Source organism: Thamnophis sirtalis, unplaced genomic scaffold, assembly GCF_051295495.1.
Source record: "Thamnophis sirtalis isolate CommonGarterSnake01/CBP01778 unplaced genomic scaffold, rThaSir2_p1.2 scaffold_5, whole genome shotgun sequence".
Lineage (NCBI taxonomy): Eukaryota > Metazoa > Chordata > Lepidosauria > Squamata > Natricidae > Thamnophis > Thamnophis sirtalis.
The window spans coordinates 25,207,297-25,233,364 of NW_028261385.1; the positions used below are offsets into that span (position 1 = coordinate 25,207,297).

The 26,068-nt window shown below is 37.0% G+C and overlaps 1 protein-coding gene across 1 annotated transcript in view; it reads right to left on the reverse strand.

Annotated features, from left to right (window-relative positions):
* Positions 1 to 1,303: 1,303 nt before the first annotated feature.
* Positions 1,304 to 26,068, reverse strand: part of HCN1 (hyperpolarization activated cyclic nucleotide gated potassium channel 1) — a 161,900-nt gene continuing 137,135 nt past the window's right edge. Inside the window, exons 5-8 of the mRNA XM_014056035.2 lie at positions 20,107 to 20,253; positions 10,486 to 10,726; positions 5,231 to 5,395; positions 1,304 to 3,290 (exon numbers count right to left, since the gene is read on the reverse strand). Of these exons, the coding sequence (XP_013911510.1) occupies positions 2,434 to 3,290; positions 5,231 to 5,395; positions 10,486 to 10,726; positions 20,107 to 20,253 (1,410 nt within the window). The 3' untranslated portion in view covers positions 1,304 to 2,433. The remainder of the gene's footprint in view (positions 3,291 to 5,230; positions 5,396 to 10,485; positions 10,727 to 20,106; positions 20,254 to 26,068) is intronic.

Below are 26,068 nucleotides of genomic sequence, written 5' to 3' on the forward strand. Positions count from 1 at the left end.
TTACTGAAAGATCATGTATGTTACGTTTTTGTATAGTACGTAAAATAAAATAAACTTATGTATAAAAATAGTTCACTACCAACTCCATTATACTCCTATCAAATGTAAACTGTGAACAGTTTAAAGACCAGGATAAGATCATCATTGTTTGGATAAAATTTGTCATCAGTATTAATATATAGTCAGGGATTTGGTGTACTAAAAATAAATGGATTTGCTGTTTACCTAGAATACTTTAAATATTATATCCCTTACATGGGATTCATCACCATTCTATTTTAACTGTCGGCAGCATCATATTCATGGAATAAATGACCACATTTACTTAATTTGGGGTTGGGAAGTGGAATTCATTAAAATAATATGTACTTTTCACTAATAATCATGCCTAATTCACATAGTCTTTTACAATAACATTGGAGGGAAAAACGTTAACAGGCAGCAGTTTGTTCTGGGTTTCAGCTGCAGGACAAAATCCAAAGTAGGGAAGAAGTGCCTTAAAAAACAGTGAACTACTGTATCATGAGATGTTAGGCTCAAAAGGTACTCTATTGAAGACATTACACATTAAAGTAGTGCTACATTGTGGATTAGAGAAAATCAGTACATTGCTGGAAAGGGTCTGAGATAATCTATGGTTTATATATTACCAATAGCTACATGACCATTCTCCTGCTTCAATAGCGGTTCCCATTAATGCCTTCAAATTGGCTTCAGTTGACTTTTATGTCTCTCTCAACCTAACTTTGAAATTCCTTGGCAGTTACTAGTTCTGACTATGGGAAAGAGTAAACTTTGACACAGGAGTGTCAAAAGGAAAAAAAAAACCCAACCCAAATTACAATTTCAATCCAATGACTAAGGGAAAATGTCATATAGATATGTTCCATGATGACAACATGCCCCTAAGAGCACTGGCAACATGGTAGGCCATGAATGAATGGCCCTAAATCAGTACATTAAGCATTTGAAAAATATTCCTTTAGGAGGTATCTGAAGTCATAAGATGACATGATAAAGCAATTGAAAGAAAAGATTTACAAAAAAATCCACATTCAATTACGATCTCCCTTTCTTTTGTGTAGACATTAGAAGTCAAAAAGAAAGAAAAATATCATTTCTATTTTCAATGCTACCTGGTGTAATAGAGTATGTTGTTGTCCAAATTATTACACTATATACTGGAATGTGTGCTTTCCTAACAAACAGGATGCTATAATATACTTCTTTAAAAAAAAGATTGCTACAATCAACTATAGAGTTACAGTGAGGACACAGTACACATATGAAAGACTAACTGAAGCATTGTTAAAACAATTCATTCAATCAATTGAAATAAAATACTTCTAATCTTTAACTCTAGATTCAAAATCAGCATAAAAGGAAATGAATTGTAAAAACCGTACATTCACATTTATCAATATTCCTTTTCTCCACTTCTTCTAATATTGCTAACTGAATCTTTTAGTTGCTTTGAGGGCACAGGATATTTCTGGTTCATCTCTTGGTTATTTTTCTGTCCCTCTCTTTCCCCATCTATTATGTCAGAACATGCATGGAATATTTCTTACATTGTCCAGGACAAAGAAGAAAAATATAATAGCATTGCTGAAATACACATAGCAGGATCAAACATACAAATCTGCATAAAAACACTGCATGTAAAAGTAGCATTTTAGAATGCAAGCCATTGCATTACAATTATATTGTATTTTATATCTTGTAAAAATGTTTAAATGTTTACATTTTGGCATGAGTAGCTGAAACTAAATTTCTAAACAAATACTTTGCAATGATACAACACACAGGAGCTATTTTTTTTGTTATTATTACTTGGGTCTAAAAAGTTATTTACAACAAGATGAGTGAGTCTTCACTATTTACTGTTCTTACTACTTTTTGTAGACAGTAAAAATTTCATTGACCCTTCAATCTAAGCCTTAACGTAAAAGCACCAAAAAAATAATCTGTACGTCTAAAATAGGAATTACAACTCAATTATAGTTGACTAAGAAAGGTTAAAAATCACTGTTTTAGAGGCGCTATTCCAAGCTAGCATGTATTCTGAGAAAGCTGTTCTTATTTTCTGGCTTAGTTCCTGGAATTCATAATACTGTCATTTCTTAAAAAATATAGATTCAAATCGGGAAACTTTATATTTTTAACTAAGTTAAAAATAAATATTACAACTGTTTTTAGACTGAATTGTTTATAAGAAACAAAGACAAGAGACGCCATTTGGATTTCTCTCTCTTTTTTTCCCTTCTGACTATCTGTCTTTACATTGTACATTCAATTTTGTGGGTTAAGTTTGTCTACAATTTTCTTTTTCTTTTGTAGACCGCTGGGAACTATGCAAAATTAAGTTCTAACAAGTGTCCTCGAATAACTTCAGTCTGTTTCAATGCTTCTGCTTTATTCAGGCCACATGAATCATAGATTTGAAGCAAACCGTGGTTTATCTCCCTCTAGTTCAGGGTTTAAGACTGTGGAAGTATCTTTTTGTGGTCCAGCTGTAGATGGCATCGGTCCTCGTGTTGGTGGAATTGCTCCTGAAGACATCTGTCGGAAGAGGGACACTCTCTGGGGGACTGTGCCTTTACTGCCACCCTGGATTCCTGTGCTTTGAAGAGCAGAAACTGGCTGTGGAATGGAAGCTAAAGATTCTCCTACTGTTGGATGTGGTCTTGTAATTATAGTAGAGACCTCATGGGGCAAAGAAGGCTGTGAGGCTGACAGGGGCCGTACTTCTCTTGTCAGGCTAGTATTGTGAAGAGTTTGTGTACTCTTATGGATGTCGCTCTTCTGTGACCCACTGGGCATTTGCTGTAGCTGCTGTGGTTGTTGCAGCTGCTGTGGTGGTTGCAGCTGCTGCTGCTGCTGTAGCAGTGACAACTGTGAAGCAGTAGGAGTTGCATACTGAAAAGTTCGGCCAGCTAAAGGACTCTGTACTGAAGGACTACAGACCGCAGAAGGGTAGGAGCATGGTGAGAAAACTACACCCTGTTGAGGTGTCTGTGTGCTCGGTGTTGATGAATTCAAGCTCCCATGGGAGAGATTGGTCACAGCATAGACAGGTGTTGTCTGTGTCCTCATTTGCATTGATGAAGTGGTAGCTGAAGGGCTTGAATTCAAAGCGGGTGTCTGCGAATAATTTGCTGTCCCAACAGTCTGTACCATCTCTCGGTCATACTTCACGATCTGTTTCAAAATTTCACTCTCCTGATTGTTGAAAACACCAGTATTGAGGTCTTTTTGGAATTTCTGGAGTAGAATTGAATTCTTCTTTCCTTTAGGGAAAGAGTGAGATTGACATAACACACCATGCAAGTTAGCAGCTATTCAGCATAGGAATACATTTCTGCTTCTCTATCTCTAAAATGCATCTTTGCATCATGGTAATGATCATTTGTAATGGTTATAAGAACAAAAGAGAAGCAATAATTCAGTTCTGGCTCTATTCTCCATATAAAGTTCATTTTCAAGAACACATACTGAAAAGTCCTCCTGGCTTGAAAAAGGTTCACCCAGGATCTTGTTTCCCACACTGGCCACCAATGTAACTCAACAAAGCATAGCATCTAGCCATGTAGGCTGTTCTACTTATGGATCCAACAGTGTTCAGTGACAAAAGAGTTTTTATTTAGTTATCAAGACTAGAAGCAAAATTTGTCAATCCCTTTGTCTTTTCTTTAGCTTCAATTAATTCATTTTTTTAAAAAAGTTTTTACTTAAATGTATTAACGTTTAATACTGCATGGACGTTTTAAGTGGAAGAAGTCATAGTTGTGGGGAAAACATCATATCCATAAGAATATTTTAATTGTATCACTGAATGGCCTTGCTCTAAGTCATAAGAGCTACATACACATTTTTTGTATGTGGACAATGTTGATTTGTGTGCAATATGCAGAAAAATATTGCATATACCCTCTGGGATAATTTGGTTGAACCCAATGAACTTTAAGAAGACTCTTTCATAATTAATTAATAAAGACCAATGTGAAGAAATACTTGGAAATTTTACATTTGTACTTTATTTAGAAAATTTATATTGCCGCCTATTCACATAATTGGATGTGCATGCTTGCCTGTTTGTTAGTTAGTATCCAATATACTCTACAAGCCAATAATGGCATGTTACCAAAAGGCATATAAATGGAATAACTAGATTTTATAGACTTTTTTTGTCAAGCTATCCTAATTTCTCAAATGATAAACAGGTTAAGTAGGTTATGAATGCATGTGCCCATTCAACATGTTTCTTGAAAGCAGCTATTCAACACTGGTAATGAATGACCAACAGATTGAGAGGAGAAATCTTTCTAAATGTATGTGAATAACATGAAAATAGAACATATTATGTAACACCTAACTATAATTTTGCTAGTATTAAGTGTTACAAGACTGTGTTATATATTTAATCCACTGCCCAAAAATAAATGTTCCACTTCAATAATAACTGAATTGTTTCTTGTAATTAATATTTTCTGCAAAGCCACAAGCATAACAATTGAACATAATTTCATATACTTATATGAATTAGTGGCAATCCCTAACCTTGAAATAATTAAATAAGGACTATTGCTCTATAATAGTACAGAGCTGGAAATATTTAGAAAGGATACATTTATGTAAACTTGGTCAACTGGTTTGATAAGGGATCGTGAAATGAAGATTTGAAACTATGTACTAGATCCTGCCTGTTTTGTTGGGATTCCATTTTGCATGGACATAGGAAAGTTTAACTTTATTAGACATTGGAATAGGAATTTGTATATATGCTTCCTCATAAGATAGATAAATATACATATTTCCTTATGTGGATTGGCCCTGAGTAATACTTGGATAAAAGACCACTAAGAGTTCTAGAACCATAACTTAGACTGAGATATCAAAAAGTGCCAAGACAACAATGGGAAATCTCTTTTCTTCTATGGTCAAGAAAATTGTATGAATGTCCTCATATAGTCATCAGGAGTTGAGTTTCATTAATGGGCATCCTTACCTTTCTCTCCCCTACCTTAATCTACATAGACATGATGTCCAAAAGAACACAAAAACATTATGATGATGGTGATAGTGATGGTTATGATGATGATAATCATCATCATCTCAAATATAGTTATTTATACCCAATCATTCAAACAAATCAAAATGGAAAACTAAGGCCTATTAAGTTTCTTGACCTTAAAGAGAAAAAATAGCTTCATGAAAATTGAATACTTACCTATCCTGTCTAATCTGTCAATGGCCACTGTTTCAAACGCTCGCCTCATCATTGGATATTCTTCCAAAACTTCATTGAAGTTGTCCACAGAGAGAGAATATAGGCGGCAATATGTGTCTGCTCTCACGCTAGCAGTGCGACGGCCCTTAGTCAAAAGGCAGATCTCTGCAAGAGGTAAAAAGGACATACAGGAAGGAAGACAGAGGAAATATGTGAGAACAAATTCAAATCCAGTTTAAAAAAAATTATTTTCCAGTCTACTCAAGTGTCAGTCCAGGATTCCTGGGAGTGTTGGAATTAAAACTTGGATAATAGAAGGAAATGAGCAAACCTCTTCAACATTTTTTAAGGTTCCAGATAATGTATTCCAGAGCAAGAGCTCAGGGATATTCTTGTGCCATAAGAATAAAAGAATTGTTCCATCTTTGAGAGAGAAGAAATTTCAGGCACTTTTAAAGAAATGTGCCTAGCTAATACCCAACAGGTTTTTTTCATCAAACCTTTATTTGTAAGAAAGTAAAATGATAAAGCATATTACTAGTAAGTGGAAAGATTATAGACATGTTCTGGAAACTGGATTACCAAAATTCAGAAATTGTATCGCTCTCTTATTATAAAGCTTAGAGTCTCTCAAGTTTTTTTTAATTCTTACAGTAGAATATAGCTCTGTGATCCCTTTAAAAGGGTCAGCCTTTATAGAAGCCTATTTTTAGGACCTTCAATAACCAGACATAAAAGCCAATAACAAGGGGATGGACATTGGCATGATTTTACTGTGTAACTTCTTTTTTCCCCTTGAAACTCAACTAAAAGATAAAAAGATATAGCTACATTCTGTTTATAATTATGCATCAATAGCACTCATATCTAGAGATTTCCATAATTACTTGGTCTTTCTGAAAAATTATTCCCTTTATGATTTTTTAAAGGAAGACTAATTATCGTTGTAATGAGAGCCACCAATCTAAAGTCACTCTAGAAATACTAAAACACTGTAAGCCAAGCTTCACAAAATAGACTTAGGAGATAAAGTTAAATGGAACAGACTTGATTGGTGCCTCTCTTAAAATAGATGGAAATTATGAGATGTAGCATTTGGAAAGCAAATAATCATGTGCAGTCATTAAACTATTCATGTGTGAGAAGATTCAATAAGAAGACTTACATATCTGCAGTCTTCTATAATTCACAAATGAAAATTTTCTGAAGTGAGAACCCAGGAAATATACAAGCTCTGTCCAAGTAAATAATTCAACACCCAGAAAAATTCAAATTCTAGAACACTTCACAGAATTGTATGATTTTATGTAACTGGCCCTGCCCCTATCTATTTTCTCCCTCCCGAGTCCCAGCTGATCAGGAGGGAATGGGGATTTTTCAGTAACCTTCCCCTGCAGGGAATGGAGATTTTACAGTATCCTTCCCCTGCCATGCCCACCAAACTATGCCACACTCATAAAGCCAGGCCCACAGAACTGGTAGTAAAAAAAATTGAATCCCACCACTGGTGTAAGGATAATGTAAGGGGCCATTACACTAAAAATTGCTTTACATTCTAAGGTGCCTATATCATTTTCAGATGAGATTGGAAATATCAGGGTCAGATTCTAAACAAATCTTAAATTTGTTATAATTTAACTGACTGCATCTTTAAGTTGAATACATCTTTGATATGATTATTTCCCATAAACTTAATAATTTCCCCTTTTGACAGATAAAACTCACAAGTTGTAGCATATTTGCTGCTTACTGTGCTTCCCCAATATAAGGTAATAAGTTGATAAGTTGTCCTTGGCACCAGAAGTCTTACCTGAGAAATAATTACACATTATTTCTCCCCAAAACTGTTTTGAGATTGGTTCCACTCTATGTAAGCATACTTAATTGAATTTGCTCCATAAAGTGGAGTAAAATTTCACATACTAATCTGATCCAGGTATGAGAATTCCTCCTTCCTTCCCAATTCCTGTTGCTTTTCTAAGCTGAAATTAAAAAAAAATGTTCACTCTTGGAGCAACACAATGCCTAGCTGGCAATGCAACCCTGATCCAATTGTTGCCAGATAATTGTCCACATAAAACTACACCTCACGATATAATTAGTTATCATGCAATGTCACATCAATATTTGATTAAAAATGGAAAATAAATGTTCAGCGAAGAAACATGAAGTCATTTCAAGGCAATGATCTGCCAAAGCTTCTGAGCCTTGGCAGATTTGCATTTCCCTGATCTACTGATAACTGGCATCAAGCCTCCAAAGTAATAAAATTTCATTTCTCCACTTTGAATGGGAAATGGAAGTTGAAATAATTTTAGGAGCAAGTATCAACATTCTAAGTCAGTGTTTCTCAACCTTGGTGACTTTAAGTCCTGTGGACTTCAGCTATGCTGGCTGGGGGATTCTGGGAGTTGAAGTCCACAGGACTTAAAGTCACCAAGGTTGAGAAACACTGTTCTAAGTGTACCCCTTTTGCCTCCATTTAAATGTTTAACTTTTCATTGCTTTAAAAGCTTAATCTCATATATTTTTTAAAGTAAGATAGCTAGCTGGACTTGATTTCTCTTTAATTATGTTTCTAATAATAAATGGCAGGTAATTCAGTACAAATTCTAAATGAGTATTCTAAATTACAAACTAATAAGCCTATAAAAATATTGAAGAACTGCTTGACCATTGGATACATATCACATGTTTTTATTACAGTTCTGGATAAAAATTGTCTACTCTTCATCATTCAATTTTTGTAGAAAGTTAATGAAGCTAGGTTGTAGCTTCTACAGGAAGCACCATACTTGGATGTTTTTTCAGTCAGATTTCATGTTCCATTTTTGAATGGAGATTACATTGATTGCAACTGATGACTTCTAGGAGACCTGGGTTTGGAGTACTGTGAGTATCCTTGTTCCCCTTGATTTCTTGAGGGCTTTCTATACCAACAATCACGCTATTCTTTATTGCCTGATTGTAGAGATTGGGAATGGAGAGTAGAATATTCTGGTGGATCTGTGGCTGGTTCCAGGCAGTTTTGACAAAAGGGAAGAGATTAAAACCAAATCCCCTGGTTACTGAGTTGTCAAAGTGTTTAATCACTTTCCTTCTACCAACTTAAGAGTAGAAACCACTCAATCATCTAAACGTCCATGTGTAACATTTGTTATTTTAAAATATTAGAAAAATCCTTGTGAAACGTTAATAATATACTGTCACTTTACTGCTTTTTATTTTCTTTACTTTTTTGATTAAGCACCTTATCAAATGAATTGTGGTTGTGATTAATATTGTTGATCATTACTTCTAATCACTTGTTGCCTAAGGTAACATATGAAATCAGACTGATTTCATATGTTATTATGCTTGTTTACTTACATTTTAATAGCCCAAAGTACTACAGATTGAATCAGGTCTAACTTGATTTAATTTACTTGAGTAAATTTATTTGGAAGTTTGGACTGAGTCAAATAAATCTTCTGAACTGATTAAAATGTTTGAAACAAACTGGATCCATTTTTCAAATCAATTTGACTGCTCAAATTATCCATGAAACATACATGCCACCTTCAGCTATTCTTTTCTTGGTCGGAAAAAATACACAGATGTCTCTGTGTATGTGTGAGAGATAATGAACCGACAGAAAAAAACAGTTCTATTTCCCTTTTTAAACCTCCATCCTTCAAGGATGTTTTCTGCTGTAAAAAAATGGTCAGGTGACTGCATGTCTTATACCTGTAAATGAAACAGCAGGAAATGTCATAGAAGAATTGCAGGCTGTATTCGAAGCAGGCTGTATTCTGTGTTTGTGAAAATAGAACAGATTGCTTGTTTGCCTATAAAAATACCTATATTACAGAGTCCCAAATTAATGTGTTTAAAATTACATATCTTTTAGTAAATAAACACAAGAGGATACCTTCAAATACAAATATCAGGAATTCAAACTAGCAGGAAGTAAATGGCTCTGATAAAGTATAAGCATGAGAGGGATCAATATGTGCTTCCATGGTGTTTTTATCACCATTTTCCTTGTACAAGTGCCCATTACTGTAATCTACTCTAATCCTGAAGGTCCTATAACTTCTCAGAGATATTGAACATCTACAGGAGAAATGGAATTGCAGTTTCTTGTTCCACTAACTGAAGCAATTGTTAGTGAAATGACTCACTTGAATTCTGTTTGACAAGCAAAAATATTGCATCATCCACTTTGAAAGATTCTGTGAATTGCTGATAAATTTCTTTTTAGTTGGAGGAGAAGTGTGCTCACTCTTGTATCATATCCAGGGTTAAATTAGGCAATTGGATATAAGGAAATATGGCTGTGGAAGTACAGATTCCTCTGCAGTGCATGAGATAATGTTGAAAACCATGAAGAAATATGTAGCCATTACAGGCTGAATACAACAGAGATAACCATGCCATTTTATATGGAGATTCTCAGTCACCCAGTCATGGTTGTCCCAAAGTTTCTTTTTAAGAAGCTACTGGACTTTCTGGTTTTTCTTTGAAGATGTTTTGCTTCTCATCCAAGAAGCTTCTTCAGATCTGGCTGAATAGTGGATAATGGAAGGATTTATACTCCTTGCAGACAGCTGGTCATTTGCATTCTCTAAGCAAGTCATTAACGCCACCTGATAGGACACAGATAAACCTCCAAGTGGCCTTAATGAATGCAAATGACCAGCTGTCTGCAAGGAGTATAAGTCCTTCCATTCTCCACCATCCAGCCAGACCTGAAGAAGCTTCCTGGATAAGAAGCAAAATGTCTTCAAAGAAAAAAACAGAAAGTCCAATTGCCTCTTGAAGAAGCATCTTTGGGACAACCATGTCAGTTAAAAAAATATTGTATACACATATAGGTATGCATCCATATGCTTTTTAATGGCATTAGTTATATGTTCAGCTATGAGTTTTCAACTGATGGGAAATCAAAGAATATACATGCTTAGATTACTGGTTCTAGGAAAGCAACTGAATAGGAGTCAAGACAACATGGACATGAATGGGAGCTGTGTGACAGATTATGACATATTCCTAGTCATCAAATCAGTATAACAAAGACTCCCAGAAAAACTGCTTAGGATAATTTTTTAAATTACTGTATGCTGTTATCACTGGGTTCTGTAGTAAAAGAAAAAGAAGTAATGCCAAATAGACATCTCATAGTATCTTCATAGTCTTTATAAAGCTATTCATATTCAATAAACCTACATTCAGTCTCTGCATCTTTACCAACCCAAAACTTCCATTATACTCACCTCCAAAGTAGGAGCCATCAGTCAACTTCATCTCTTTACTGGATTTAGTGATAACACCAGCGACCCCATGTTGAATGAAATACATCTTCTTCCCCACAGCTCCTTCTCGGATAATGTAATCTCCAGGTTGAAACACTTCAAAGCGCAACTTGCTTAGCATGGCTGTTACAAAATTCGGGTCAGCATTGGCGAACAGAGGCATGGTGGCAACAAGTTTACGACAGTTAAAGTTGACAATCTCCTAAAATGGAAAAAAGAGATTTGGTCTGACAAAGGCTCCTTGGTGGAATCTAGGGAAGATAGAAATGAAATATTACCCTACTCGTGGATGTGGATGACCTTGGGGAAAATGGAGAAGACAATTGCCTTAGAAACTCTTAGTATTTTTATTTGGTAACAAGCAATATGTATTTAAGTTATAGATCAATGTTATTTATTTAATGGGAATATTTATTGAAATACTAATTCTAAACCGAAGTAAAAGAAATAGTACTTAAATATACTTGTCATGTGCCAAATTTTTACCACAGTAACAGCTCCAAGATCAGGAAATTTTCACAAGACCTGTACTCAGAGGTGGGTTGCTAATTTTTTTACTGCCAATTCAGGTGCACTCCCACGCACGTGCAATGCTTCTGCGCATGCACAGAAGTGTCTGGGCAGGTGGGCGGAGCCTCCCGCCACTGCTATTACCAGTTTGGCTGATCCGGGCCGAACTGGCAGCAACCCATCTCTGCCTGTACTTACCACTGTTCTTAAAGCATCCCCCCCAGAGCTACATATTCTGGTGGGAAGGGGACACATATAATATCAAGAGGCTTCAAAAAATATTCAGATGAAGCATAAACAAATCTGGCTAATTTACATGCTAGCAATTTGACATATATTTCATGGAGAATCCCTTTTCTTCTTTAATTATTTGTTTTTATTTTAAAAAAGATGATTCAAAAATGATCTCTATGAGAAATAGACTCCAGAGTCATAGCCAAAATGGTCTGAATTTTAAAGAAATGTCTCAATCACTCCTGCAATTAATATATTTCAGTCTTCTTGATTTGAAAGCCTTTAAGCAATTGCTGAGAGCAGCATACTGGGAATTATCCCTTCAAATGTGTGGTTCAGATAATAATATAAAGAAGAACTGAGCAAATATTGGACTTGGTAGGGAGGTTTATGGAGAACCTGAGGAAGTTGTTGTCCAAAGCACTGATACTATCTGAAGATTGTGTGGACTTAGCAGTTCATGGTCAAACAGACAGATGTTCTATCCAAATCAAAGCACTGATACTATCTGAAGATTGTGTGGACTTAGCAGTTCATGGTCAAACAGACAGATGTTCTACCCAAATAGACTCTTAAAAAACAACAATAGCCCAGTGGTTAACAGACAATGTGCCTACTTAGAGGCATTAGACTAACTTATCCAGCTTGTGCTGTGGATATCATGAATTTCAATTCTCAGAATTCCAAGCCACCACGGTGTTTAAGTTCTGAGATTGAAAGTAAGATAGCTGAAATATACTGCATATACACTTGTTAAATCAATCTGTTAAAATTGCACAGCAGTAAGGGATTTGAGGGGAAAACTTCAATTCAATGGCTCTCAAACTTGTTTAGAAAAAACTACATTTCAAAATTCCACCTCATTGATATGCTGATGTATTGTAAGGGCCCACACAAAATGTTTGTCTTTTGTAGAAATCTCTTTTTTTTGGAAAGGTTTGAGAGCACAGTGGTTATATCCTAAATACCAATTATGTTCTCTGAAAATGAAGTGTCTCAATGTTCTATATTCTACAAGGAGACATAATCCGTATCTATTTTCAGCCAACCTCTTCTCACACTACTGTCTAAAAATAGATCAGTGCTGAACTTTAAATAATAGCTCGGAAAGGGTATTAACCTCTTTCTCAGAAGTTAGCTTTTACCGTAGTGCACAGTTCTCAGGGTTGCAGTCTGTACTCTAGCTCTGCCTGCTGAATTTCGCTTTTAAATATCAACAGAATTATAATTTGCGTTGGATTGATCTACTTTGCATATGCAGTCTAGAGCAGGAAGTAAATGTCAACACAATGCGCAGGTATCGTTTGCAATGCAAAATATTATGCTACATGTTAAACCAATCCAGGAAAATATTTTGCAGAGAATGTTAACACATGTTTCCTGTTGCTCTCCAGGGCAAGATACTGAATTATGGGCTTATTTTGCATCAAGGCAAATTCTTTTTTAACATTAAGAAAAAAAAATAACAAATACGAGTAGTGCAGATGCTTTGAGAGAAGACTAAATGAATAAGTTAGGCAAGTGGTAGTCCTCTTCACTGAATATGAATGAAGAGCCAAGGTGGCACAGTGGTTAGAGTGCAGTACTGCAGGCTACTTCAGCTGGCTGCTAGCTATAGTTCGGCAGTTCAAATCTAACTGGCTCAATATTGACTCAGCCTTCCATCCTTCCAAGGTGGGTACAATGAGGACCTAGATTTTGGTGACAGGATGCTGATTCTGTAAACTGCTTAGAGAGGGCTGTAAAAAGCACTATGAAGCAGTAGATAAGTCGAAGTGCTATTGCTATATGTTGAGGTTCTGGTGGAATACCAGTTGAAGGGGAGAGCTATCCACCTCAGAGAGTAAAGACACATTCCAGCTTAGAGTCCATGTGCGGAAGGAAATGTCTGAGATCATATTCTTAGGTCTCCATTTCCCAAGAGAAGGCAGTTAGTCTGGTGGGATTCTTGTACGATAGGCAATCAACAATAAAATATCTATTTAGGCCTGTCCATGTGAGGCTCAGATTGCTTGTGCCTGACAAAATATACCTTTGTCAGAGATGCTAAATCTAATTGATAGATGGACTCAAGTTCCCAAATCTTTGTTCCAGTGCTTTTTTAAAAGGCCCTGCTAGATCAAATGTAACCTTTTGCCTGTCCATGCCTTCATATCAGCATTACTCCATGCAGTTTTCCTGTCAAGAGCTTCAGAAGTGGTTTGATCTCACCCTCTTTACTAGGTTGGGGAGAGAATGGGTAGCCCTGGGTGTCTAAGGTGGGACTCAAATTCAGTGTTCTGGTTTCTAGTCTGGTACTTTAACCACTACACCGAACTGCCTCTTTCAGATGTAATTAGTCCAGTTCTATTTCTTAAACTAATTAGTCTGGATGTTACATGAAGACTAATTCCTTAGTTGACTGTTAATAAAAAAAATCAAAGGGTCATAAGGAAGATACAAAAGACATGCAAAGGACCCTAAGGAGGATTCATAAGGCAACAGCTTTGCCCAAAGAAACCTAAAATGAGATAAACCACCTTTGAACATTGTTATTTGAAAACGTGAATAATGTTGCTAACATTTCTAGTTAAAAATAGATGGCACAAAAATTGTAACAAATATTTGGACAGGCTAATTGTAAATTTCATATTAAAATAATCCTGGGAGTCTTTCTACCTTATTTTACTGGACAAAGTTTAGGCTTTTTTTTCTTTTAAAGGAGATAAAGCATAGCCTTTGTGTAAGTTTCAAGGGAGGGGATTGGCATTCCTTTAAACATGGAGACTACAGGATTGCAGAATTGAGGCCATTCATGTCTTGAAATCCAACAATCTGTTCAGTGCCAGAATCCAAATTAAAGTATTACTGAAAGATGGCTATCTAGCTTCCATTGGAACACTTACAATGAAGGGAAGACCATGACTTATCTCAGCATTTGATTCCACTGTCAACTGCTCTTATTATTAGGAAGTTTCTTCTAACATTCAATTGGAACCTTATCTTCGTCTAGCTGAAATCTATTATTCCAAGTCCTGCCCTCCAGACTGAAATATCGGGTCTTGATATATATCTTTTACATGAGATCTTTCAGGCATTTGAAAAGCATCAGTTATCTTTTTTTTAAACTAAACTTAACCAGTTGCTTCAAATACTTTGGTTTATTTTTTAATCTCATCTTTATTATTTTTATAAATAACTCAAGGCAGTGATCATACCTAATAATCCTTCCTCCTCCTATTTCTCTACAACAACAATCCTATGCGGTGAGTTGGGCGGAATGTGTGTGACTGGCCCAAGGTCATCCATGCTTAAGATGGTACTAGAACTTAACAGTCTCCTGATTTCTAGCCTGGTGCCTAACCAACTGGCTCTCTTAATTAAACTGTGCTTAATTACTACTTCAATCCTTTCTTGTCCTTACAATATTGATTTAATTTTACATAAGTTGTATGTCTTTGGTGTTATTGCATTTTTTTAATTTTAGAGCTGTTTTAATGAATACCATCTACCACCTGATTAATAAATAGCTGTGTTCATGTTGTAATTTTTACCTGTTTTTATATCAGATGAATATTAGATTACATGTTTTATTCAGTTGTCATTTCACACTTCACTGCAGCATGAAGCAAAACTGAGTAAAGATTTGCACTTAGATATTTTCAGAGATTTCACAAGGCAAAACAGCATTTATTTTTATTCTTTCTTCAATCTTGAACAATATCTAAGACATCTTCTTGTTTTTCAAAATCAACAATATTGTTCCTTTGCCCTTTTTAAATGTAATAATAGCCAATCTAACACCAAGACAGCTGAAAACAAGTGATTAACTGGACAATCGTCACAGGGTGCCTGAAACTCAAGCTGTGGAGGCCTTGCCCTTTCTAAAGCAGGTCCTGTCAAAGAACTCTTTTGCCGTAGCTCCGGAACTCAAGATCAATATATTTCTGCTCCACACATGATTCTTTAGACATAGGAGAGGTAGGGGAGGGTATACAATGGTGAATAATGAAAAGATCAATGTTTCTTACAAGACAATTTTTGCTAACGTGCAATTTAAGATTTGCATTGCGATGGCTCAGTGGTTAAAGTTGCTGAGCTTGTCAGCTGGAAATTTGACAGGCCGTGTTCAAGACCTGAGTACTGTGCAATGGGGTGAGTTTCCACTACTTGCTCCTCTCTGCCCACCTAGCAGTTCAAAAGCATGCAAATGCGAGTAGGTAAATAGGTACCTTTTCGGGAAGGTAACAGTGTTCCATGTGCCTTAATGTATAGTCATGCTGTCCACATGACCATAGAGATCTGACAATGCTGGCCCCCTTCAGCTAAGAAACAGATGAGCACCTACAGTCAGAGATGACTGGACAAGGGAAGTCTTTACCTTTCTTGGTCATGTCAGAAAGGAATGCTGGGATTTCCCTTTTTAATTTGCCTGGAAAAGTGTATACTGAACAACGATTCAGTTGTTCTGAATAATTAGTGTAGCAAATATTTTTGCTTTACTACAGTGACAAATCTGTTTTTGCTTAAAGACGTAGAATGCTAGCTAGTAGAAACTGTGGGCATTGTTAGCTTCATTGGGTTTAGAAGAAAACCTGCCTTTTCACCCACTTCTTTATAAGCAGCAATGCAATGCAATGCAATCTGTCAATTTTTTTTTCATCTTAGGAAATACTACACTGGTGTCTATCCAGAGCAGTAGCTCCATATACTACTAGCATCTGTTGACTTAGCTTTCCTCTAAAAGGAACTCCCAGTGACATAAAATATCCAGACAAGGAGACCAAATATCTCATATTCTTCAACCTTGTATCACTTTCTCTTGTATAAATTGTAATCACAAATCTGCGGAGAGGTTCAGTAAAATGGGCTCAGAAATGGTACATTAAAGCTACACTATACCGCACACCAGCACAGGCTCTACTTTTGTTTTTATTCCCTTATCTGCATTTTAAGTCCTAACCGAATCAGTGGTGCAATTCAGCAGGTCCTATCTGGTTTGGGCGAACCGGAAGCAGTGGCGGTGGGAGACTCCGCCCACCTGCCTGGAGGTCATGATGTCTCATTTTAGATGCTCTGTGCATTTCAAACTGGTAGCAAAGGTAAGTTGATTTTATCCCTGAACTGAATGGCATTTTTGTGTAACTTGCTTATAATTAGAATTGCTTAGATAATTAGTTACTTGCTTAGATAATTAGAAATATATATATATACTGATATGTATAATGACACTAAGATACAATTCTGGAGATTGGGGGGTGGTGTGGCTTCATGTGGTTGGTCACTCAGCCACTGCAGTTTATAAACCAGGGTTGACAGCTAAGTGGCTGCATGAACACGGCCAGTTAACCATGTTTAAACAACTTCACATGATGCAAACTACTGAATTTCAGCTTCAAAAATACAGATGGCAACAAAGACGCAGAGATCTCTAGGTCCCAGCTGCCATTCAGTCTTCACCCAAATGCTTACAGCCAGGATTTGTAATCTTAGTACAGATTGATTCGTGTTGCTCCCTACTTTACAATGGATGTGTGTATTATTAAAAGGAAGGCTGGTCATTATTATGACGAATGAAATTATGATGATTTTACTAAGAAGGCTACTGAAATGAATGTGTTTGCAAGCACTAATTCTAAAAAGTACGGGGGAAATGGAATTATACTCAATGCATATTTTTTATGCTTATGTTTGCATCTTTCTGAAAACCTGCAAGAAATGCATTTGCAATATATTCAATACATTATAACAAGTTGATGAAATAAATAAATGTGGAATAAAAAATGGTAGCTGAGGAACATTTGAGAAATCATGCAGATTGATTTAAAAGCTGTCCATCCCTGCAGAACTCTCTTTTTCCAGCAGTGGCTTAGCTAATAGGAGTAGTGATGGCAGAACAAAAGCTCTGCTTGATTGAGTTGGTTTGTTATGGTTCTGAGATCGCTAAGATATCTAATGTTTCATGTTTATGATGGAAATAATGAATACAATAATGTCTTGTGTGTTTAATAACTTCTGATACTTTACCATATTAAAAAATTCTTTGTTATGGTATTATTTTGTGTGGTTGAGGATTCTGCTCAAAGACCACTTCCTCCTCCTCCTCCTCCTCCTCCTCCTCCTCCTCCTCCTCCTCCTCCTCCTCCTCTTATATACCTCCTCCTTTGCATCTTGGCAGCCTGGCAGAGGGGAGGGAAGAGGGGAACTGGCCACATAAGTGGCGGGCTAGTCTGTACATGCATGTGCACAGACTTGTGCAAGTTGTGCTGCTTGTGCATGTGCATCAGGGGTGGGTTCGTGGGCGTGGCCAGCCAAGTTACTACCTAGTCAGCTGAACCAAACTGGTAGGAACCCACCTCTGATGTGCATGCATGCCAGCCCACCTCTTCTCACGCAACTTGAGCTGTGCACATATGTGTGTACACCAGCCCGCGACTCATGCAACCTGGTTGCAAAAAGGCCATGGCCCAATACTAGGCCATAGGTCAGGGGTGGGGGATTCCTATACTACGCAACTCCCAGAAAATCTAAGATGCTTCCTAGAGTTTTAAGCAAGCAAATTCAACTATCAGTACTGGCTCCGTCAAAGATATTTCCAATGGTTAGTTTCCTTTTTCTTTTCTCCCAATACTTTTTAATTCTACAAAAGTCATAAATAGCAATGACATCTCCACTGAATGAAATATCTGATGAAGCCCAACTGAATGAATTTACTGAGTACACACATTTAGATCACTTGAAAACACTATTAACAAAAGAGTTGCAGGGACCAACTATAATTAATGGTGCATGATAATATCCACTCTTTTGCTAATATTTCCAGCTGCCCCCTTTTTGTGCAAAGCATTTCATCATTTTCATGTTTGTTTGTTTTTTAATGTTTTCTTCAGTGTCTGTTAGCTCAGTGGCATTTTTCTAAGTGCAACTCTAATTAATTGAATTGCCCGCCCTTATCTGCAAGGGAAATAAAATTCATTATCTGATGAATAGAAAACAGAGTTTGAAAAGGTTAAAAATTGTGGAAGTTGTAACATTTGTCATACTTTTATTAGAACTTTAAAATTAATGAGCATGGCATTTCAATAATGCTAATAGAAAATTATTCTTGCAAACAAAAACGTAATTTCCTTAGCATTCAAGTCAAGTGAGAAAAACTGAACTTGTCCAAGTTGCACAGTCCATCAGTTCTTAGATGAGTTAAGGTGGCCTAGTTTCACTTTATACTCTGTACTTAATGATTTCACAGGCTACTGCTTAGGTGACTGTGAGTCTAAATACAAAGGCAGAACCTCTTTTTATGAGAAGCACGCTTCCCATTCTATATGATGAAGCTGAGCCTTTAAGGTGCTTTCTACCATGTCACCTAGAAATAAGATGACAAGGTTGAAATTGCCTGGATTACTATAGATTTTCTTCTTGGACACTAGAGCTACACTAATGATTTTCCAATTCAGTGGCTTAACATATAATTTTATTGACCATAGCAATCTTCCTACAGAAGAAGTACACAACTCATCTCACACTTGCAAATTCACAGCTAGGCTAAGTAGGTGATGTTGCTGGATTTAATACCTGCTGAATATTTTAAAAGGACGTGGTGCTCAGTGGCTAAAATGCTGAACTTGTCGATCAGAAAGGTAGGCAGTTCGACAGTTTGAATCCTTAGTGTCATGTAACAGAGTGAGCTCCCGTTACTTGCCTCAGCTTCTGCCAACCTAGCAGTTTGAAAGCATGTAAAAATGAAAGTAGAAAAAATAGGAACCACCTTTGGTGGGAAGGTAACAGCGTTCCTGTGCCTTTGGCGTTTAGTCATGCCAGCCGCCTGACTACTGAGACGTCTTCGGAGAGCCCTGGCTCTTTGGCTTTGAAACAGAGATGAACACTGTTCCCTAGATTCGGGAATGACTAGCACATATTTTAAAAGAACTATTTCTCCATTGATGGTGGTGGCTGATAGAAATATGCTCACTCCGGAATTGATGTGGATGATTAACCTACGCTAAAATTATCAGGGCCAATAAAGTAGCTCCCGTAGATGGTTTATTCTGTCCTGCTGGCTTTTGCTTATGAAGGAACTGACAACAATACCAGAACCATTCCAATGATGGTCTTCTTTACCGATCTCCAGCAAATAACACTGGAGCGCAATTTGAATGGTACTCAGAGAGCTGTAATTTAAACACTTCTGTTATGGAGCTGCTTAAAATAAAATAAAATTAAGGCATATAAGTGAGCCACTATGGTATTGTAATTAAGTCATCAAACTAGAAACCAAGCAATTATGATTCTGCTATGTGGCCTTGGGCCAGTCACTCTTTCTCGCTCCTAGTAAAAAGACAGTGGCAAATCTTGTCCAGAAACTTTAGTAATTTGTACAAGAAGTCATTGGGAGTCAAAAGCTGACTTGAAGACAAATGTGCATGCGTGTGCACAAGCGCACACACACGTATCATGGAGTTATCATCCCTGGTTACTTTAAAATCTGTTTAAATAAAAGGTCCAATTTTATCTGGAAATAAGAATTCATAGTTCTAGCTCAACCATCACATTGCAGGAATCTGCATTCTGCATGTCTTGTATATCTACATCCAAGTTTATAAGTAGTTTGATATAATAGTGGCACCAGGCTGTAAACCTAGGAGGATCCTTGAATTCTAGTTCTGCCTTAAGCATACAGCCAAGTGGATGCCATTAGAAAGAAGGCAGTGGTAATCTACTTCTAAAAATTTTGTCAAGAAACCTGCTCAAAGTCGCAAAACAAAAATAAAACAAAAACCTTAAGAAAAGATGAACTTTATGAATTCTCTTACAGTTCAAATTGAGAAAGAATGTTCTTTCCTATCAGCACCATTTCCTTACCTCCCGAAGTGGGTCATTGAGTTCATTCAGAATGCTGTCTTCATCAAAGATCTTGCCTTGGTAACGGTGCTCATAATAATCATGGATTTTTTGACGCATATCTGCAGGTAGCTTGTGAAAGGACATGTACTGTTCGACTTGTTTGTACTAAAAGGAAAAAAATACAAATAATTACTGCAAAGTGTCACAGAATAATATGAAGAACCATATATAATGCATTACTAATATTTTTAAATTATGGTTATTGAAAGAAAAATGAAAGCATAATAGCTTTAAAATTCAGAGTGCTTGGGATTGTGAATGGAAATTATTTTTCCTAACACTCTGTGCCAGAAATATATTTATTTTGCTTTTATTACTTTCTAGTTTATGAAAGTTCAACTCAATCATGACATTTTTTTCCAGCCATGGATTGAGGTTTATTTTTCTAATAAAAAATGTGATGATCTTTATTTTCTTTATACATCAAAACTATTTTTGATTGTCATGTTGTTCCATGAAAAACAGCACTGTAATTGAGGGGGGGGGTACTAAGCATATTTTTGAAAGAAGACATGTGGAAGACACGTAATAGCCTTAGTGGATTAACTCAAGTTCCATGTTAATCTACCATTTTGTTTCTAACAGTGACTAACCAGATACCTCCAAGGTACTAGCTAGTGGGAGATGTAGGCACAGTCTCCTCCACTTGTTGCAATTGGTGTTTGTAAATCACACTGTTCCTACCATGGAGATGACATTCAATCAAGACATAATAAACTTGTCCTCCATGACTTTATCCAATCCTCTTTTAAAGCCATCCAATGGCTATCACTACTTCCTGTAGCAATGGATTCCATGTGTTAATTATGTGCTGTCTGAAGAAGGATGAATGGGATTCTTGCTGAATCAGAAGACCAGCTGAATGAAGAATGAATGCATTAAGTAGTTTCCTGCAGCTGCATTTTTTTTGCAGCAGAAAATGTTTAGTGGAAAACGAGCTATCTAGAGCCATGTAGCACAAGCACTTGAATTTCAGATGGCTGATTCATAGGAAGATAAGAATCCTTATCTTTCTTCTTAGACAATTTTTATTACATCTAATCAAATTTCATCTCGCAATAAATGGCTAAAAGCAACAACAATATTTTCCATAAAGGCTTGGGAAACTTATTTCATTCACTTGTCATTCTATATAGCTGATTTTTTTTTCACATTTATAATTATTGACGATATCATTGTTAAATGACAACTACCACAAGGGAGCGACAATAAACATACTCCTGCGCTTTGTCATGTTGTTTCTGGTCTTTGCTCCTGATATTATTCTTGCCAGACTGAATTAATTTCACTCCTCAACTGAGCACCAAATTCCACATTTACGGAACAATTTACAACCAATTTTGGTTTAAGGTATCTTGCTAAGACAATTTTAAAGAACCTGGGAGCATCTGGGATTTACTCTCCCCTGAACTCATCGCCAGAGTCAAACGGACACAGAGCTTGAACCGACCAGAATGAACCAAATTGCTTCCTGCAAAGGCTCACATCCATTTGCTCCTCTTTTATGTCTTATGGGAGGGGTCAATCATCTCCAAGCCTTACTCCTGAGTCGACCTTTTTGTCTTAATTATTATTGCCTTCTGGAAGCTCTGTGCATGTGCACAGTGGGAACAGGCTCACACTGTTCTTCTGCCTCACTGATGTGAGACTCTGGAGGCTCCGGAGGCAGCACTTAACTACCAGATGGCCCAAACCCCCTCTCTGCCTCCTATGCAGAGCCCTCATCCGAGCCTTCCCCAGATTCCATGATTACCCCATGTTCCTCCCCAAGTTCCTCACTATCTAATTCTGCTGCTGGCTGGTGGACCACAACAATTAATCAGGAAATAGAGAAAGTTTCAAGTAAGAAGAGGGGGCGATGCCACACAAAGGGTGAAGGGAGTTCCTTTGAGGCCTAGTGCAGGCTCTATGTCCATTGGGAGAGGGGGTGCTCAGTGTAGTGTGAACTCAGAAAAGCTAGTGAATGAAGGCATGGGGTACATGTAACCATATAAAGACCTGTGTGTATGTGTGCAATTGCAGAAACTGTAGAAAAGAGGGTGCAGGGTGTGTGTGATATGAGGGAGACCAGGGAAGAGAGCACAGAGTGTGTCCGTGTATCTGATTGAAGGGAGGCCATAAAAAGAGGATGTGGGGAGGAGTGAGTAAAGTGGAGGTGAAGAGGGTGCAGTTCGAGTGAATGAACAAAGGCTGTGGGGCTGTGGGGCTGGAGACACATTCCTGCAATTGTGACTTTCCATGCCAATTTTCCATTGACTTTGCTTGCGGGTAGGGAAGTTGCAATTGGTGATTGTGTGATTGTGGGGTACAGCTACTGGCTGCATGTGTGAGCTGGTTGCTAGGCACCCAAATTTTGTTCATGTGACCGCAGGAGTGCTGCAAGGGCTGGAACTTTCCTTCACTTTGCACTGTCATAACTTCTACTGATCACTGAATTTGTAGCTATACAAGTGCAGAATGCACATTCCATTCTCAAAATAAGATTTCCTGCACCTGATCAATCATTCAATCATTGACTCGCTGAGTTACTGACTTACTCATTCATTCATTCATTTGTCCAGTCCACTTGAACATTTTGGTCCCTTACTAATTTTACACGTATATGTGTAGGATGTATGATACACACATTTATGCCAATATACTCTTTAAAAAAATCAGTCTGATACTACACATTCCTTGTAAGGTTATATCACTAAATAAGAACTGTCAGCCAGATGTATCCTAAGATTATCAATATACCTCTGTGATAATATTCTTTTCCTATGCAGACATCTCTCTCTCTCTCTCTCTCTCTCTCTCTCTCTCTCTCTCTCTCTCTCTCTCTCTCTCTCTCTCTCTCTCTCTCTCTCTCTCTCTCTCTCTCTCTCTCTCTCTCTCACACACACACACACACACACACACACACACACACACACACACACACACTTTTAACAAATTTGGAAACTTTCAATTTTTCCAATTAAGGAATTATTTCTATAGATGTTTTTCTTTACAGTCAACACCCACTAAAACCAATGATGAAGGTGACCTTATCAACCAGTTATGTCAATCCTGCTCATACCTCTGGAAATGAAACAGTAATCAGAGGGAATTAAATATATCATCCCACTTTGGAAAAGTAGGGATCAATCTTTAATGTCAAGCCAGCCTGGCATCCCAGAAAAGTAAGTGGAAAAATGAAGACTTTATTTTTTTAGAAGACCTTTTGAACGATTATTGTTTTTAAATTGGGGTAGATCCCATGCTGCGCTAGTTAAATACAATTAGGCTTTGAGTTATACAAGTTGGAGGCTGTTGAGCTACTTGTCCTAAATCTTGATCTCTACCTTAAAAGAAGGATGGGCAGAGGAATATTTGAAAATAAATATTGCAGTGAAATGCTTTAAATTATACAACTAAAATTAGGCAGGGGTTAATACCCTGCAAGGAATGTATTATCCTTTGATTCAAGTTCTAAAAACCTTAATGCTTTCCAGTTCTAACCTGTGGGGCGGGTTTTCTAATTGACTCTAAAATCTCAAAGGGGCTTGAACTGAAGGATTTGCCCAGGAATCTCAATCTGTAAAGTCAAATCGAATCATGCCAGTTCTGCATCTTGAATTTCCAATTCAAATTGATTCAGGGCTGATTAGCACACGGCTATTTTTATGGTCCGCCTATAGCTAACTGGAGCATGAAAGCAGTGACTTTCTCTTTTTGTTGCCTCTGCAACTTATATGCACATTGGCTTTTCGTTGTATTACTTTCACTTTCTTTAGTGTTATGTATGCTGCCCTGGGATCCTTTCTGGAGAAGAAGCTGCTAATACAATCTAAAATGCAAATATACACACCTTATGTGGAAATTCCATTTAAGTATCGGTCACTGAGTTTATCCTTAAGTCAATGATGTTCAGTGAAGAGTCAAATGTAGACCATGGCCTGGATGAGGTAGATTAGATTAACTCTTCCCCATTCCCCATCCCCTTCCCACCCCCCAAAAATGTCTGAGTTTGCTATCCACAATGGTGAAAAAACATCCATTAGCTGGGAGAGGAGGCTTTCTTTCCACTGTAAATGGCAACTGTAAGTATTTTTATTGTGTCAAAATTAATTAATTTTGAGTGAATTTTGCACTCTGCAAAAGTTGGAATTGGAGGAGATAAAAGAAAACTTAAAAACTTTGGCAAATTTTATTTCTACTTAGAAACCATTATTGGATCTTTTTGCAAGAAACTGGAAAAAAATGAAAAGGGGACATGGATTTGATGATTACGGTAGTATTATATAGCATTATCAATACAATGTAGACAAATAGAATAAAGCCTGATCCTTCTTATAGCCTTATTTGTACCAAAGAAAGTTGGAAGTCATTTTTTTTCTATTTTCTTTATAGATAGAATAGAAAATTCCAATTTTTCTTCTTTATCTTTTCTCCACTTTTACTTTCATTCCCTTCTGAGCCTTTTTTTAAAATTTCTATTTGTTTATTTAGCTTTTAACTTTTATCTTTCTGAAAACCAATACAGTTATAAAAAAAACCTTTAATATTACAATTGGTACATATTATAATGGTTCAGACAGTTTTGCCTGACTCTAAGATGATGCAAGCAACACAACTGCTGTGTGAGCTGCACTGGTTGCTGTATTGCTTCCAGGTCTGTTTTAAGATGCTGGTTATCATCTTTAAAGCCCTTTATGGCATGGGACAAGGTTATCTGAGGCACCGTCTCAACCCAATGGCATTGGTCCACCCCATTTATCCACCAAAAGAGGCATGTTGTGGTCTCCCATCAATCAAAGTCTTTCAGCTGGCAGGATCTAGAAGAAGAATCTTTTCTGTCAGTCTTTGGAACTTCTTGCCACCTTAAATTAGTTCTGCCCCCCCCCCCCCTTTGGACCTATTGGAAGAGTCTTTGCCAATTGGCTTCGGATCCTGGCAATCTCGGATCTGTGCTGGAGGTGGCTGGGGAACTAATAGGGAAGATGCTGCCACTATATCATTTTTGCCTCTGTTTTATTTTTAGTTTTGTAGCTAGTGTTGTTAGTATTTTAACATTGATGATTTTAATTTGTAAAATTTAAGCCTCCCAAAGTTGCTTTGCAGAGTGAGATGGGCAGTATGTAAATTCAATAAATAAATAGTAAAGGGGGAAAAAAAGAGAAGAATTTTCTTCTACCCATATTTTGAAATTTTGTGTTTGTTTTATCAGCAATTGAGCCACGGTGGCAGTGTGGTTAGAGTGCAGTACTGCAGGCTACTTCTGCTGCCTGCCAGTTGCCTGCAATTTGGCAGTTCAAATCTCACCAGGCTCAAGGTTGACTCAGCCTTCCATCCTTCTGAGGTTGGTAAAATGAGGACCCAGATTATTGGGGGTAATAGGCTGACTCTGTAAATCTCTTAAAGAGGGCTGTAAAGCACGGTAAAGCAGTATATAAATCTAAGTGCTATTGCTAAGCCTAAGTGCTAATTTTGCTACTGTTAAATTAACAAAAATAAAAACCCCATAGAAGCATCATTGGGTTATGAAAGAATGACAAATTTACCAAGAAATCTTTTTTCGTGCTGTCTGAAAAAAATGTATTCTGTAAACATGAGAGGGCCATCTGCTGAGTCATCATTAATAAGACCTATTTTTGAAAGGGATTATAGGTTGTTATGGGGGAAGGTCACTGTTTAGTCTTCAATACCAGATGTTATAAAAGAGATGGATTTACGGTGAGAGTATTGTGACTAATATTGCCCTAATTACTGGAGACTGAGCCGGTTGATCTTGATTTGTCCATTGGAGTCATGCTTGGAAAGACAGATTCAGAGAGCTAAGCCCAGTTGCTCTGCAGAATGCATTAGAAATATTACAACGGTTATGTAATGGATACTGACATAAGGGGAGTCATAAGTCACCTAACAGCCAGTCTTTGCATCATAATGTTGCCATTAC